General features: G+C 32.6%; 1 protein-coding gene across 1 annotated transcript in view; it reads right to left on the reverse strand.

The window, feature by feature from the left end:
* LOC118185252 (pantothenate kinase 3-like) overlaps positions 1–8388 on the reverse strand; it is a 104191-nt gene extending 95803 nt beyond the window's left edge. Inside the window, exon 1 of the mRNA XM_035355093.1 lies at positions 8094–8388. Coding sequence (XP_035210984.1) covers positions 8094–8158 — 65 coding nt within the window. The 5' untranslated portion in view covers positions 8159–8388. The remainder of the gene's footprint in view (positions 1–8093) is intronic.
* Between the last annotated feature and the right edge of the window lie 10599 nt (positions 8389–18987).

Raw genomic sequence — 18987 nt, forward strand, 5'->3', positions numbered from 1 at the left:
TTCGCCGGGATTCGAACCCCGGACCGAACTACCAGTGTTCAGCGGCTTTTACCGCTCGGCTGCTGGTGGGCCTTTGTATTGTATTCAGTGCTCATTTTCGTTTAGCGACATGAACTTCGCCAAAGAAAACAACTTGGCGTAAGCTCATCCAGCTTATGGAACAGAAACACTATTAGAGTCCAATTTTATAAAACTAAAGGTCAGGGTAAAAACCCGTTACGGAGCTCCTCTTCCTGTGAACTAGTTCACCAGCGACCGAGTAGTTTATACTGCTAAACACTGATAGTTCAACCAGGGTTCCGATCCCGGCGAACGGGCTTGCTACATGAAGGTTTACGCGGTTTTCCTTGTGTGTAAGGTAAATAGAAGCTAATTTTGCTTTAAAAAGCCTCCATGAAGGCATCTCTTTCCGTAGGCAGATAGCCGTTGAATTGCTTTGTTTCAAACAAGCAATCTGACATCATATAAGGTGCATTTCATATACAGTATTTCGTTAACTAACTGCATAGTGCAATATTTTTCATTCAGAGTTGCTTAAATAGAAAAGTACATATCACCATTTTGCATGATTTGTCTTCAGTTTTAGTACCTGTCACATAAATACCAATTTAAACGCTTTAAAATTGGATCTTACACTACCCTTTCGAAAGAAACTCAAAGGAAAAGAAGGTACTTACGGAAAATTTCGTCGACCACAAGAGACGGCGCCAGTCGCGCCAAACAAACAAACAAACAAAAATACTAAATACAAAAAATCTGATGTGTGCATCACATGACTTCCTTGTACGGAATATTAAATTATACCCATTTTTTCTTGCATTTCATTTAAACTTATTGGATTGACTTAAATCTACTTCGTCGATAGTGCATAAAGCACAAAAGAATAATTTCACTCTTCAAAATTCACTATATTTGTTTACCATAGCGGTACTCTGGCCCTAGTCTGGTAGTACTTAACAGCGCTACGTTTCAATCATTTTTTAACTTATATCTTAACTTCGGGTAAGAGGAAATCGGCTTGTTGCGGCCTTTACCAATATATCATTCTTGACTTTTCTAAATCTTGAGGATCAAGGGAGTTGAATCCACTAGAATGGAAAGTACTTGTACACATGCTGTGCTAGAATTCAGAGATTTTTAATGGAGGCTCCAGTGCCGTCATCTGTTGAGAGATAAGTAAACTTAGAAGATACGAATGTGCTCATGTGGCTCCATCTATTTTTGAAAATGAAAAGCTTCTTAGTATGCTGGTGTTCCGGTGGAGTCATCTCTTGTAGGTGAGGCATTTTTGAAAAAATTTTCATACTATTCTTTAGATAAGTAATTATTGAAAATTGATTATATGATGAAATAGCACAGTTTGTCACAGTCGAAAACGGTTCACAAGAATAAAACTAGATACACACCAAAGTCTACACCTGCTTTGGCAGGGACAAAGCCCATAGCGCTTTGCTAAAGTAATGCGGTAAGATGAAAAGTAATAATAATAACAAAATAAAACTTGGCTAAATAAGTAAAGAACGAAAAATATATCTACAATTACCCCCGACTATTGTGGTGAATAGTACGGAGCCTTTTGTGGCGTTGTTCTACTGTGCAATCATAATTTCCGAGTTTTTTAATAATATTTTCAGGATGATTGTCGCACTTCGTAAAGAAGTTATAAGATAATTTTAAAATTTCTGCTTCTGTAGGTTTGATTTTCAAGTCGTTGTGTAAGGTGCTATTCTGCTCAAACCAGGGTGCATTTGTAATTATTTGAATTGCCTTGTTTTGAATCTTTTGAATTTTAATTTTTTAACTCAGAATGCACAAAATTTATACCATCTTAAGAATTATCTAATCGTTGCCACATGTTCTATTCAAATACTATAATAAATCTAAAACGATGTATAAAAGGAGTAGGGTACGAACTGCGCCAAATTTGATCGAAGATCCCCGTCCCCCTATTATCTAATCCACGAACTGCGCGACGTTTCCTATGCCCTATTTCTTTTCCAATAACATTGGGTGCTACAAAAAGTCATTTATCGCCATTAATGAGACATTCTATTGAGACTGCAAGTCTTTATTTTCATTTATCAATATTGTAAAAATTGTGTATGCAAAACAAATATTAATTTAAAGTCTGGCGTGTGCTAAAGTAAAAATAAATTTCTTTAACACTCATTTTAAAGTTTTATAATGCTTAAAGGAATGATGAGCCAGATCTTTTTTATTCTCTGTAAGAATTAAAAACTTTCCAAGTTATAGATTTTAGTCGCTGATATATGTATCAGTTTTGAATAGTAAAATTGATAGATTAATGACATACACAAAGCTGATACATAATCAACCTATCAAATATCGGATTTGTAGCTCACCTTAAATGAGTTTCTTGTCTAGATAAATATTAACAAATCTTCTTAGATAGCAGAATGGTTTTAACTTTCAAATTTACCATTTTAGGTAAACAGTTCTAATTTAATTAAAAAAATTCTTTTTATTAAATCTAAAAATTGGACTTCTTAAGTCGTTCTAAATTCACACGAATATTATTGCAATATATTCCATATTAAGCTTTCCATTTTTAGTCATTGAAGTTATTTTAAGGTTATTTAACTTTGTTACAAATTCCATATTTTAATACTAGAAACGTTTAAATACTTATTCTGTTTTCCATCTGATTTACTTTGGCATACCTTTAATTTCTAATACACATTTAATTAATACATTAATAATTATAAGCGTCAGCAGAATTTTCATAATTAACAAAAAAAAAATTCAAAATCTCTTATATTCATATCTTGGGATTTTCAATTCCCTTTTAATCCATTCCTTTCTCACATATTGTTGCACTTTACTCAAGTTTTCATGCATGCAGAATTTATATACTTTGTATTGTATTTATGCCAATTTCTATTTAAATGATAATTTTTTAAAATTCTTGTATCACAACTCTAGTTAACAGAGGATGTTTCTAACACTTGGGAAAGCTTAATCTTCAGCATGTAGCTTATTTTCTAACTTAGTTTCAGGCTGAATTATATGTAAAATTAATTACTTGAAATTATCTGTTAACAAAGATGGTCGCTAAATCACGCTAATAATATTTCTAACTGTGTAATTTATAATGCTACGAGTTAATGTGATTTATGATATAATTCATTTATAATTTTTTCAGCAGTATTGAAATTAATAGCAGATACTGATAATGTTATACATTTAGATTACAATGACTTAGATTGCCATTGCCTTCTTCACTCATGCTTTTATGCTACATTCCTAATATTTCATAATGGCATACATCTAAGTTTAACTGATACATTAAACATTTAAATCTCTAATTCAGCACCTTTTTGTTCTTACGTGTGCTGTATCTTCTATTTTCTTTAATATATTGTTCAGTCTAATTTCAAAAGGTCTTATGATCAAGCGGAAAAGTCACTAAACATTCGTAGTTCGACCAGAGTTTCTAGTCCCAGTGATCCCCCAGATCTTTCTTTTTTTGTACTTATTTACTGTGTAAAAATGTAGCGTAAAAATTTCAGTTCATGAAGTAAAAATACTTTTTTAATTTATTCTTTAAAAATATTGCAAAAATTTTCACCTTTACCTTAGCATATCTTTTTACAAATCCCTCTGATAAGAAAAAATAAGGAAAGAAATTAACTCGGTTTCGGTGATTGATACCTCGGTGCAAATTATATGTAACATTTTTCCAAAAGCATAGAGTTTATAAGGATATCAATAAATTAAGGATTATTTCTCCATCTAATTTTCTTAACATGTTTATTCCAGAATTTTCTTTTCACACTGTAGCGCTTAACTTTATGAGTTTTCTATAATCATTCAATTTCTCTAGCCATAGCAACTTTGCATACCTTCTGACAAGTAGTTATATTTTTAAGCACTGCATTTTAATTCCTGTTGACTATCAGTACATTATTCACTTGTTTCACAAGTGCAACTTTTATTTTATACGCAAATCTACGTAAAATAGCATTAATTCAGTTATGTGGAGCTCCTGATCGATTGCTTGTTTTAGATTGAATGAAATTAAGCTTAATGTTACTGTTAATTAGCTTGGTATTAATTTAATTATACATTTCTAATTAATTATATGTTCAGATATTTCCAAGTATATTACTCAAAATTTTGCATCCCAATTTTTAATTTTTGGTTAAAAAAATTAACTTTTATTTATTGAAAGGCCTGATTGATTATATTAATTTGCAGTATTGTTTATCTAATTCCTTTCTTCTAGATAAATTTTAGAAAAAAGTTCTTAGCATAATAATTTAAATTTATACGTCAGTGTTCCAAATGCATAGTAATGTTGTTATAATAGATTTTATGCTAAGCTTTTTTTTAATTTAACTAAATTTAATTTCTGCAAACATTTACATGATTACTTTAATTAACAAAAAATCTTTTTAGCACACTTTAACACACTTTGATATGGAATAATTTTTTGCAAGCTAGTGAACTCTATTAAATTTTCCAGTCTAGTTCAGACATCTTGACTATTATTGATGTAATTTATTAAAAATATAATTTGTATGCTTTATAATTATTTAATTTATGATATTATTTTAATAAATGAAAGATGTTTGTAATGCTAATATGTATGTTTACCAATACCTTTTATTTTCTTTGTTAATTCTCGCATTTATTACTGTTATTCAAGTAACTAAGATATTTTTTACTTGTTCTTGTGATATGTAATTCTATTTATTTATTTTTATTTTCCTCTTGGCTACAATTGGCTTCGAAAAGTTAAATTGTAACCCTGTAGGCAGCAGGAGGAAGAAATTTTGATTGGCGAAGTAGGACTATAGCTCGACCCGGGGGATATTTTCATTAGCGCAGTTGGAGTACACACGTATAAAAGATATTAAGTAAAGAACAACAACAACAAAACAAAAACAAAAAAAGAAACAGTTTTTCACAGACGATTCAGTATTTCTCATTCAATTAATTCAGTTCTCACTTCGCTACAAGGCAAAAATACATAAAAACTCAAAATGTCTGTACTGAAAATTATAAAGTAAATCTTAAGCACTTATTTCCTCTAATAAATTCCAGAAAGAATTAAGCATTATTTAATTCGCAATAATAAAAGAAGGCGTTATCTTTGTTATTGGGAAGCTTATTTCTCTAGATTGGAAACAAATCTACTATTCTGTTGTTTCAAATGTAAAAAAACGTTGTATTGTTCTTATTTTTCTTTCAAATTTATTATGTTGTCATTTACTTATATTTAATTTTTCATTAAAAATGTCCATTTTTTATTAAGGATTATTATTATTATTATACTGTAAAAGTAATTATCTTCCATAGGTTTTTATTTTCGCGAGAAAATATAAGTCTCGCGAAAAACTTTTTTTTGCCTCAAATAATAATAAAAAATCAGAAATTTTTCACTTCCGAATTTCGCGAAATCACCGATTTCTTCATTTTCGCAAAAAAAAAAAAAAAAAAAAAAAAAAAAAAAAGGTTACACCAAACCCAGCGTGTTTGAAGAATTTCGATTTTTGGCGAAAAATGGCATAGTTTGGCGTCTTTTTTTTTTTTACAGGCAAAAATGGTCGACGGGATTTTCCGTAAGTATCGAAAAGAATTCTTGATTTTACTATTAATTAAATAACGATGCAACCGAATTGATACAATTAAATTGATTTTCAATTCAAGATAAGTATATAAATAAAATGTATTAAAAATTCAGTTTCTTTTGAAATGCGAAAGCAAAAAAAAATTTTTTTCCTGAATTGCATGATATTTATGATGTCAAATATTAATTTTGGAATTGTTTAAATTATTATCTCGCTTATTATAAATCATAATTTAACAATGTCAAATTTTAAATTTAAAAAAAAATAGCAGTTTTACATTTTTTTTCCTGGTTTATATCTCAGTAATTAAATATTCAAATAAAGAAGTGCTTCAGCAAGCTAAATATTCGAATGCAAAAATACAGCTGAAAATGAAAATAAATATAAAGTCAAATTTTCCAATTTGTTTTTATTTTACATAATACTATTTTATGTAGAAATTTAATTTTTATTAGATTATTCTGTCCTAAAATCTCTATTAAAAAATCAAAATCCTTAAAATTTTTTAAATAAGAAAAAAAATTATTACATATTTTTGCGCTAAAATAAATTAGCTAATCATGGAATGTCAGTAATCTAAGTAGTAACTATTTTGGGTATTTAAATTCTTAGATTTGAAGCTTACCAGAAGGCCTCTTGAAGTAAATGACTGGTGCATACGCCTCGTTTTCTCCGTTTAAAATCAAACCCTGACAGTTCTTAAAACATTTGTATTGCCTAAGAGACTAATTTTATGTATCTCAGAAGTCTCACTTTGTCGGCAAATCTTTCGTCGGTTGTCACACTTCTATGGCCTATGGTTGATGACTGCTGTTTGCCCATGCTTTCTTAATACGGAAGCAAAAGTAATTCAATAAAAACTATTTCTAAGTGCTTAGCAATCATTATGGATTCTACTCGATCTATTAGTCAAAATGATTTTCGCTAGTGTTCTTGATTTGAAATTTAAGTCTCTCCCTGCCTAAAACAGTTGTTATAAAAAAGAAAAATATATAATGATTTCAATGAGTCCAGTTAGGGTAATTCCACAGGTTGAGCTAATAATTAATAATAATAATAATAATAAAGATAAAGAACTGCGTTGATTTGTTTTAAATCTTTTAGTTTATTGATAATATGCAGATTAAATTTGAAAGAAAAATATCTTACACTTCACGGAATGGGAAAAAAAAAAAAAAAAAAAAAAAACTGAACCGTGAAAGATAAAAATATTTTATATCCATCAGTGGTAACATATTTCTTTTAAATCACCGAGTTTTTTGTTATTTTAAAAGAGAAATATCTTACGCTTTGCCGAGTGGCAAAACGTTTCTTTTAAAATAAGAAATATGGAATAATAATGATTTTAAAAGTACGGTTAGTCTAATTTCATTGGGTTCAAGTAGTATAATTTCACAAAAATATATAATGATTTAAAAAAATAAACGAAAAGTATTGCTTTTTTTTATAACACTAATTTAATCAATTCTTCCAGTCCAAAGTTTCTAATTTTTAAATGCAATAGAAGCCAACCGCCGCCGAATGGTAAAGCCGCTGAGCACTGGTATCTCGGTCCAGTGTTTAAGTCTCAGCACACGGGATAGCTGCACAGCCGTTTTCATTGTTTTCTCCATGTGAGCAATATCGATACCAGCCAATTTTACTTAAAAAGTGCTCCACGAGGCATCGCTCCCTTTTTCGTTGTAGTGGCTAATGGCGGAGTAATAATAAAAAAATTTTATCAGAAATTATACAGTGAGCCGTAATGGATACAGGACTGTGCAATTCCTTTAACATGATAGATAATTATTTTAAAATTACTATTTCTCTAGCAAAATTCATTTTCCTCCCTCCCCCAACCTATAGACAGAACGAAACCTGGTAAAGATTTCTCAAAGAACAATTAAAAAAAAAAGAAGCTTGCAGTGATATTACCCCAGACTATAGGATAAATCAGTTGGACAAAAAGTAATAAATACTGAATTATATCCAAAAAACTATTACCACGACTCCAGCTAGCAGCAAGACATCAATCAAATTAAAAAACTTAAATATATATAAAACTGGGTTTATTGATTTCAAATCGCTTAATTTGTTAACAACTCCTAACAGATAAAATTTGAAAGCTAAGAATGGTATACTTTGCTGAATGGCAACATACTGGTGTCTCACAATATATGAAACAAATTAAAAAATCAAATTCAAAATCCGAGGCTTCGAGATACATATGTTACGGTGAAAAACTACGCGTGTTCTCAGAAACTGCTGCCGCCGTTTTCTCACAATGCGAAGCACACGCATGCATACAAATTATTCGTTGTTTAATAATAGAGATTACTGTCAAATGGCATTCTACAAATATTTGTGCAACGAATCAGAAATAACGGAAAAATACACCGTTGTGTTCTTTGCAAATTTTCCCCCTTCCACTCCAAAGGGCAAAATTCATATCAAGCGATTAAAAGGGGAGGGGGCCATGCATTTGAATCGAGGTTTAATAACAAAAACAATACTACTTACCAGCTAGCTCGTCTTCGATCGACGACCACTACAGGCGAATCGGCATGGAGAAGACATGAATCCATTGGATGTCAAATGAAAACGGAACAGACGACAAAAGTAACCACTGCATAAACACTGAGAAAAACCACTTGTTTCGTGATTTTTAAAACACTTTCCGAGTCAAAAAAGAAAAACTTTTACACGAAGAGTATCAGCTGATGACCTTGGGACACACTCTTCCAATCATCGGCGTTCTTTTTTAAATCATCAAATCGAAAGAAAAAGATGTGTTTCGATGAAGAAAATTCCAGCCTCACTTCGTTTGGTGTCGTCATCAGCCACGTGATTCGACCCCGTTTTAGATGAGGTCGCACTCTTGATCAACCCATTCCGCTCGGAGGCAATAGGTAAACGCTTTTCATCAGACGCTATCTCGTTAGCTTTTACTGTCAGTCGAGTTTTAACTGCATTGGTGAATTCGGAGAAAATCCGGTAGCAGAAATATGATTTTAGCGATATGTTTTTACATTTACTTAATATGAATTCCAGTTTTTGAGGCTGCAGTTTTAATTTTTTATGCATGAACAACAATATGTTCCTGTTTATTTTATTGATTATTAATTACATGTATTCTGAAGAGTTCTTTAATAACGTAATTTTTAAGAGAAGACATGGGTGCTGCCTTTACCCCTTTGAGGGGCGGTATATAAAATAATTTAAATTGTGGTAAAATTTTGCATGAACTATAACTTATGGACCCTAAGGACACAAAATTGAGACTTAAAAAAATTCTAGAGCGAAATCCGGAATTTTGAGAGCCGGTATATATTTTATACCGGCGCCCCTCTAGGACATTTTTTTCCAGGTAGTTGCCAACTGTTAATCTTTGTTTTTTAAATTAATTTTGGGTACTTTTGATGTGCGTCTGTAGTGATGAGTGCTTGAATATAGTTATGTAAGTCTAAAGACAAAATTTTCTTAAATTTCGGCAGAAATTTAAAATTTTAAAAATAAAATTTATGTTTTTATGCACTTTGATGATGCAACCCAGCTGAACATACTTATGGGTAAAAAGCTCTTCAACTTGATTTAAATTCAATATTATTTTATAAAAAAAATTAGCAAATATAACACTGCTTGTGTAAATCGTATCATGCTGTAACTGAACTAGTATAATATTACAAGCAGATGTAACTCAGCCGAAAATTTAAAAAAATTGAAAAATGAAGCACTACGACCGACTCAGCTGAGAAATTATGTTGCATTTTTGAAGTTGTATTTTATGCTTTAGATAATATGTGAAAAAAACCATGCTTCATACTATGATACGAAGAATTGCCCCCCTTCACGCACACACACTTTAGATCACGGAGGACCGTAAGGGTCCCTTTTTTATTTTTTGTAAATATAGGTTGTAATATATCTTTTTGTTCAGGAAGAAACACCGTTAAACAAATTTATTATTTGATACACCTCAAAGCTCTTATTCTGATTTTCAACCCCTTTGGCTTCATAGGGGATCCTTTTCAACTTTTGGATAAATTTTAGTTTGCATCTAAAACGGGGCTTAGAAATATTTTTCCTCCTTTCACCAACTGTGAAAATTTATTTGTGAAACAACCTATTTGTATCAACCAGAGCGCAAATTTCTCTTGTGTTCTCTAGTCTTTCATCTGAAATTAACAAAGAATTAAAAAGAATTTCCCTAAAGAATAAAAGCATGCTTTCAAATCAGCAGTTTTTGTGATTACACTATGAGATGGACCTTAAGTACATTTCCATTTTAAGTGAGCTTTCCCTTTGTGTGATCTTATCACACTTCACAAAGGGAAGAAGGCCTGGCTCCCGAAAGACAAATTGGTTGTCAATCATCTCTTTTCATTTTCTTACATTCTAGGATTTTGGAAAACAGGAAGCAACAGGTGTCTTTTGGGGGCTAGCATGCCACGTTTAAACCCTACAATTGTGTGAAGTTTTGACCCCAGACGGGAATTTTGAAATCGATGAGTCTTTCTCTTTGGAAAGAGATAAGTGCTGAAATAAAAATTTTAGCTAAACACAGACGAATGAAACTTGAGCTGAGTACACAAAGAATAAATGAAACTAATATACTTGTATTCAGTCCTAGCGCAGTCAGAAAACTCCCCATTCCTCCATGAACATAATATTTAATCCTAAACGACTTATAAGTTAATCATGAAATATTATTACATCATAAACTGTTATAATAATAAAGAAATTCTGTCACGTCACAGAATAGAAAAGGAGAAGACTGGTGCTGCCATCTATTGGCGCGGTACCCTCAGTGTGGGCGCCGGTATATATTATATACCGGTTTTAAAATCGTATAAATAATTTGCTGTTAATTATCACTTCTGACTGAAATGAAGTAAATATGTAAGATTCAGCATGTGTACGTCATATATTTGCAGATTTTGAATTTTTTCTTTCCCTCCAATAGAATTTATCAATCTTCCAACATGATACCTTGGAACGACGTAAATTAATTTCATAACTGTAAAATATTGAGCATTCATAGAGTGATGTTGCCATTTAGAATCGAAAGAAAATACTAGACACTTACGATTATAGCTTTTGGTGTAGAAAAGTTAGCATTTTTTCGGAGGTTAAAAAATTGACAAACAACCGGTATATATTATATACCGGTGCCCTTCAAAGGGTTAAAAGAAGAACAGATATAATTTTAATAGAAATTAAGAACAAATATAATAATTAGCTACTGGAATAAATAGATAAATTTTATTCCTTTTAATTTAAAATTGGATTTATTTTGTGAAATTTTTTGTAGTGGTTTAGTTTATTTTAGATAATAAGCTATTAAACAAATTCATTCATTTCTGTTTAAAATCGGATTTTGCTTCTTATTTCTAAGGAGTGTGCGGTTTCTTATGTATGAAAATAAGCTATTAGGAATATATATAAAAATTTTGTTCATATCAGTTGCAAATCGGATTCCGTCTTCCTCCCCCACGTGAAACCATTCAGTTTATTCTATATAAAAATAAACTATTGAAGGGAAATGTAACCTTTACTCATTTTCAATCAAAATTGAATTTTTTTTTTAATTTGCCCCGGATGTCCAGTATACATTATTATGCTAAGGAAAAATGTAAGCTTTATTTCCCTTTATTTAAAAATCTCCCCCCTCAAGTTTTACACAACTGTCCAGTTTATTCTGTGAGATAAGCTACTGAATATATATATATATATATATATATATATATATATATGAGGATAAATTTCATTCATTATATATTTTTACTTTTTATTACCTTTTTTTTTATTTTATTTTTCGCAACTGTCGAATGTATTCTATATCATAAAAACCTATTGGGGAAAAAATGTATAAATGTCATTAATTTCCATTTAAATTAAAATGAAAGGATATATGTAAGATAAAAATATGTAAAACAAATTTCTAATTTTAAATGCAGAAGCCCCTTTCATTCTTCATCTTGGACATTTCCCCTTACTGTCCTAAAAATAGCAACTATCTCTAATATATTAATCTAAACTATATCATTTCAAAATTAATCTGCATCATAAGATCTTACGTAACGCTGCAACCGTTTATCCAGTCACTCAATAACATTTCTATTAAGGTTCGAAACGAATCTCATTCCCACACTTCTGAATGCGTCACCTTTTTGCTTCTGCTTCGGTCTTGCAAGCTGCTATTGCTTGCTGTCTTCAAAAGTATATTTCTCAAGCTTATCCGTATCGAAGTGAAAATTCTTTAAAAACAGATGTTAAAACGCCCATATTCCTTGTGCTGACTTAATGAAAATATGTGTCACCCATGGATAAAAAGTAAATAATTGAATTCGACCACGTCTGCAAGTCTGCTTCTTTATGAATTCATCTACCACATCATCAACTACTCGCCTATCTACCTTTCTAGATAAATACTGCGCACTTATCGATGAAATCTTAACCCATCATCAACCGAATATTAATCTGATATGTGATACGCAATGTAATCTGGTATTAAAAGGTCTTTGCCGCGCATTTCGCTCTTCTTGGCTGCTTTTTGGTTTCTTTTGCCGCTAACTACTCCGTGATCTAAAATGTGATAAGCTTTATATAAAACTGTGGAGTGCATAATGCGCCAATAATGATGTGTGAAGAAGAACATGTTTTGATAATCAGTTTTTTGTCCAGCAATAAAAATTATGTTCAATTCGGCCGTACGAGTGTACATATATGTAGAAAGAGAGAGTTGGTTTTATGTAGAGTTGAGAGTTATACGTAGTAGAAAACAGGTTGTCTATAACAAAGAACGATACTTCATATAAGTAAGACATAAATTTTAATGGGTGCTTTCTTTAAGCTTTACAAAAACAGATATACAGGATATGTCAACCTATGACATGTCAGGAAAAACATAACATGATCAATAACAGGTGATTAACTTGACTGGTATGTCGGCAGGTACCTGGCTACAACAATTCCATGCCATTCTTCATATAAATATTGTTCGGGATACCCTGACAGATTTCTCTTTCCATTTTAGTCATCGACAGCTATATTGCATATTAGGATTCCATGCATCACATTGCCGCAGCACTCTGGAGAGAATAATGGCTACTAACCACGTCGATAACCAGGATGACACACACCCTACGTCGGGAGGGCACACAGTCTACAAACATTTCTTGGATTCTACTGCACGATTAGTGTTGAACTTATTACTTCTTCAGCAGTGCGCAGCAGCAATGGGGAATGCAAATTTCCCAACACACACTCATACATATACAAAGTACCTATTAGTCCAGTACCAACCGTTTAACTGCCGAACGGCTACAGCTATAAAAGTGGTGTCTAGGTACAGTAAAGTGGCCATAAGCTACTACATGAGACAGCTTACAGCGCCACCTGGTGGAAAACGGCTGAGTTACCGTCCCTATCTCGAAAACGGCACGAGATGGGAAGAAAACGTGAATTACAAAGTTGTAAAGTATCGTCAATTTAGTACGAAAAGACCTCTCGTGGACATGAATGTTAAGGATAGAATGTTTTAAACGCGCATTTGTTTGTTCGAGATTTCCTATACTGTGACGTGACGAAACGATCTTAGAAAGAAAAAAACGACTAGTTATCACAAGCTACTTTATTTCTGATGTTCAAACTTCTCTCCATCAGCTGAAATGCGCATTTGGACCCACCCTTGTTAGAACTTCATGTTGCAACATAGCGGGTGACACGTTTGCACAAACATCTGTGATACTTCGTTGAAGGTCCTGCAGTGTTTGTGCAGGGGTAGCACACACCTGCTGTTTGAGGTATCCCCACAGGAAAGATAGCTGAAAAAGTTCATTGGAGTCGGGTCAGGTGCTCGTGGAAGCCATTCTTCGAAACCACCATACCCGATTATGCGTTCTTTGAATTCCTCCATCAAGTACTGCTTCACATGTGATGCCTTGTGCGCAGGAGCGCCGTCATGTTGGAACCATCAATTCTGGAGTTGAATTAATGGTAGTTTCTCAACAAAATTGTGTATTACGTCTTGCAGAAGTTCTAAATATCGTGCAGCCGTTAATGTACCCTGGTAAAATATTGGGCCGATTAGCTTGTTGTTATAAATTTGACACAAAACTTTAATTGAAAACCGTATTTGAAGTCGGCAGAACATGGTGGATTTCCAGTGCCCAATAATGGATATTCTATTTGTTGTACATTTCATTCCACGAAAAACATCCGTCCACACTATATCTGCCAAGAATGCTTATACTTTCCGCTCTATCTTAGCTGGTCTGCTGGATCGAAATCGGTTAGTCCCGCAGCCTGTCTCCTTTAAACTTTTCACAGCTTTTAGGATGGTATCGTATGAAGGATGTGGGCCTGCAGGAAAAATTGCGACACAACCGCGCTGCCGATTGTGATTTGCGCCCATATTCACCGTCACGAACCATCTCAGTTATTTTTTTTTAATTCGCTCCATGACCATGAGCTTTGACATACAACCTCGAGGAGATATATCTTTTATAGCTGTCTGAGATGAACAGTGTTACACTGTTTGCATAATGCACAAATTCGCACACCATGCTCAAGTTGCGTTGAGTTGATGCGTTTTGCGACACGATTGTGCACGATCTGCAAATTGTCTACTCTGTAAAGACAATCAGTACAAGCATGCACCCCGCTGGTTTGAACCATAGTCCTCTCGATTATGAATTACACATGCGTGTGTGAAACTGCCAATTTTTTCACTTGTACTGTGATATACTATTGCAGTTTTAAGTCATTAACTTTAATTTCTAATTTTAAGACATAGAACAATGTGAAAATTTTAAATAAGTAATAGACGAAATGATAGCGTCACGTGCAAAGCAAAGAAAATAAACATTATATTACAAAAAGAATGTGTCGAATTTTTTTCTTTGTCTGTATTGTCTTATCTATATCTATTTTCAGATACATTGTGTAAAAATATTTGGTAATTGTAAAATTATTGGTCGCAATCCACAGCTTAAGAAACGCTGTAGTAGCGCATAGTCACTTTACTATACCCAGACACCACTTTTCTAATTTTAGCTGCAACAGTTCGGCAGTTAAAAGAGTGGTACCGGACTTTGATGAGCACCCTGTATATAAAAAATTCATTGATTTCATTTGCTAACCCGAATCCCTAAGCCTTCCAATTTATTTTTTTTAAGCTAATTTAAAAAAAAAATCGAACGGAAAATGAGAAAGAATATCAAATACTTTAAATATTCTAATGAAGGGTTTACTGTTCGAGGAATTTACATGCTTTCATAATTAAAGAAAGCTATTGAGAATGTTCACAAAAATTTATTCTTTAGAAGTGGTATTTTTATACATATTAGTTTTGAAAATAACGAGCTTAAAGATTAATTTTGGGTAAAAAATAAAGGTATACAAAATTCAGTTAGCAATAATAGTTAATTTCTTTAAATATTGAGCGCCATTTTGTTATTTTCTTTTACTCAAAAGAAACTCTTCTCTTCTTCCACCACTCCCCCTGCTACATGCATGTGGGTCGAGATAAAACACAACTACATGCATGCGGATTACTGTTTAGAAAACTTGGGAAACACTGCTATGTAGTACAAATACAGTATGCATAATACTATTTTTACTACTTCGCTTAGAATTTTTTAAATTTGTATCTGTCTTAATCACTTCAGGTAGATTCTCTGAAGTTTTAAAGAATAATTTGACGAGGTTTTAATAAAAGCGAACGCATAACTTGCTAATCTATTAATAACGAAAACGGTGTTAAATTTAGACCTAAAATTCGTAACGAAGTAACATTTGCTAACTGATGTTTCTTTAATTTCAAGAAGTATCTAAAATCAAATTTTATCAAAAGAACAAATAAACTGAGGGTTTACAAAAGTTTAATTAGACCTGTTTCGACATACTGGGCTTGAACCTGAACATTAACTCAAAAGGATAAAGAAATATTTGCAGTCTTTGTGAGAAAGATATTATGAAGCATTGTTGGAAGTGTTCAAACAGATGGCATCTGGAGAAGAACCAATACAGATATCTAAAAAACAATCGGGCATCCAGATATCATAAATTTTATCAGCACCCAAAGATTAAGATGGGCTGGTCTCATAATCAGATGCCCGAAAATAGACCTACCAAAAAAATATTCGTATAAAATTCAGTAGGCATTCGAAAGAGAGATAGAGACAAAAACTCAGATGGCTAAACTGTCTGGAGAAAGACTTGTCTAATGTTAAGGTCGTTCGTTAATTGGATGACAAAGTAAAGCTAAGTATTACGTAGCGTATTCGGAAACTAAGTACCGTTTCATTCTAGCGCCGTCGCAGCCCTGTGGTAGGCGTCCCGCGCATGCGCACTAGTCTTTCTTGTTCACTGACTTTCAATTGTCGCCATTTTGGTTACTCTATGTTGTGTTTTCAGTTTGCTGTGCACATTCAAAATGTTTAAGACACTTAGTTCTCCTGCTGACTGTGAGATTCGTACCGTGATTAAATTTTTGAACGCGAGGAATGTTAAACCGGCCGTAATTTATCGTCAAGTGACAGAAGTTTACGGTGAATACGCGATAAGTGATGGAATGGTGAGAAAGTGGGTAAGAATGTTTAATGCAGGTCGAACAAATGTCCACGCCGAGGCTCGGAGTGGTCGGCCTTCTGTTGTCACCGATGTTTTGGTAAGGAAAGTTGATGAAGCAATTCATGAGAACAGACGCTTCACAATGACAACTCTTTCAGAGGCATTTCCACAAATTTCACGTACTGTTTTGTTCGAAATTGTGTCTGACCGCTTGAATTATCGCAAACTGTGTTCCCGATGGGTTCCAAAAATGCTCACTGATGTTCACAAAACAAAGCGACTTGGTAGTGCCCTGACATTTCTCACGCGGTACAGTGATGAGGGAGGAAACTTTTTAAACCAAATTGTGACAGGTGATGAAACTTGGGTGCTTCATTTCACACCAGAATCGAAACAACAATCGATTAGTTCAAGCAGTTCGATCACCCGCCGTACAGCCCGGACTTGGCGCCGTCCGACTATCATTTGTTTCTGCACATGAAGCGCGAGCTTGCTGGCAAGCGCTTTGGATCTGACGATGACACGAAAAATCCTGTGGAGTCGTGGTTATCGAAACTGGCGGGAAATTTCTTTGACGATGGTATACAAAAACTGGTCACCCGCTATGACAAGTGTTTGATCATTGGCGGAAACTATGTTGAAAAATAGTTTAAGACATGTATTTTCATGTAAAAATAAAAGTGGATTCGAAAAAATTGTTTTACTATTTTTTTTTTTTCTTTTTTTTCAAAACGGTACTTAGTTTTCGAATACGCCTCGTATAAAAGAGCCTGGACGAAATTCTAAAGGCCAATAATAGAATGGAGTTAAAAATTTTGTATTCTTTTTAAAACTAAAACGTAACTTTAAAAGTTCCAAAAACCTAACTATTGAAATAAATAATAAATAAACCGATATAATAATTGAAATAAACGGATAACAATTTTAGGAAAATCACCGCGAATGTTAATGGCAAAAAATGATGCCGTTGAATTCCAACAATGAAAAATGCCGTTGAATGGTAAATTCTAACTATGAAAATGATGATCAAAATAGTATTAAGGATTAAATTCTAAAAATAAATATTGCATTAAAATTTTATTCCTAATAGTTAATAACGAATGTTAAAATTTTTACATTTGTACTAAAACTAAAGCGAATTTAAAAACTTAACTATGAACACTGATTAAAATTTTACGAAATGCTAGGAAATTAAGTTATTTAAATATGGCAAAGTACGTGAGGTCTATCTGCGTATATAGAGAGGGATGTCTTCGTGGAAGACTGTAGTGTATTTACGTTGCACTCGGGGAAACCACGATATTGACTACGCAGATAACCCACTGAACAGGATTTTAATCCGAGTCAAATTATCCATGTTCAGGAATCTTACCCACTCAGCCACTAGAAGGTGAAAATTCTGCGAGTCAAGAAATGAAGGAACATAAAAATCATACTCTTCCATCAATGCATTACATAAGCAATAAAGTTGTTTCGAATGGCAGATACATGCTTGTGATGATGATTAGGACTGCCACGGAAAAAGCCCGAAATTTTAAATTTGTTTTATTATTTCGTATTTTGTAAAACTTCAATGCATTTTTTTATTAACGAAACTAATGATTTTAAAGTGAGCAGTGGCAACATTGGACGGAAAAAACCATTTTAATCTTCAGCGTGTCTGTCTATCGACAATTCTAAAAAAAATAGCGGTTTTTAAATATTTTGTTACTTTTCTGTTGAATTCACTTTTATATGGCGTAAGTGCGAAGAATGTGATATTTAATCAGTTAACATATAAAAAGTTAGAAAAAAAATCTGAAAAGTTTCAAATTTTAAAATACGTCCAAGGGGTCTGTTACCTTTATTTATTAAATATCATGTTCTTCGCACTTAAACCATAAAATTCAGTTCAAGAGCAATATCGCAAAATAGTTTTAAATTGAGCTTATCTTTAGCATTTCCGATACACAGTCTCACGCCCTGGAAATAAAAATGTTTTTTTTTTCTGTACAACGTTGCCACTGCTCGCTTCGAAATCCTTAAGTTTGTAATTCAAAAATTCGTTAAAGTTTTACAAAAAATGAAATCTCTACATATAATAAAAGAGAGTCTGTTTGTGTGTGTGTGTGTGTATGTGTGTGTGTCTTTTGTTCGCGTTGCGCGTAAGCTAATAGACCCACGGCTACGAAATTTGGTACATAGGTGCATCTAGACAAGAGCCAGAGCACCTCAAAGCGATTTTTTCGAAATTCGAATTAGAATGTTTTTTATTTTATGTTTTGTGACGAAACCGCGTCATTTTGAGACATAATGGGCTATAGGAAAGCGAGATTTTACTCTACACATTCCATGTTCACAACGTCACGAAACGTAGGCACTTAGCTATTTTACGAACTTAAAATAAATTTCGTGTTTCAATAAATCGATTAAATACGAATTTATTTAACAAAGGGAGCTTAACACCTTTTCAACGGGATTTTTTCTAAAAAAAGTTTATTTTTAAAAATGTACGGTTTATTTTTCTTTGATTTTTGGACTTGCGACTCCTTTTACAAAAAGAATTTTGATGATAATATTTTGTATTTTTAAAAAAAATTTTTAAGTGAAGCTTCCGAGTACACTTCTCACATCTCACATCTTTAAAAATGTGATTTTGGCAGCAATTTTCCTGTCTTATTGTTGTTGATAGATTTTTGATGAAATCGCATCATTTTGAATAGTTTCACTCTTTTAGAAATATGGGTTTGGCAACAATTTTTCATCGTATTTCTTACGTCACTGTTTTTAAGAGATTGGCATATTTCATTGTCATTTATATATATATATATAATACATCTTTATTGATTTTTTTTTTTTT

Source organism: Stegodyphus dumicola, chromosome 1 (assembly GCF_044657685.1).
Source record: "Stegodyphus dumicola isolate Sdum_Otavi_A_Nest chromosome 1, ASM4465768v1".
Classification (NCBI taxonomy): Eukaryota; Metazoa; Arthropoda; class Arachnida; order Araneae; family Eresidae; genus Stegodyphus; species Stegodyphus dumicola.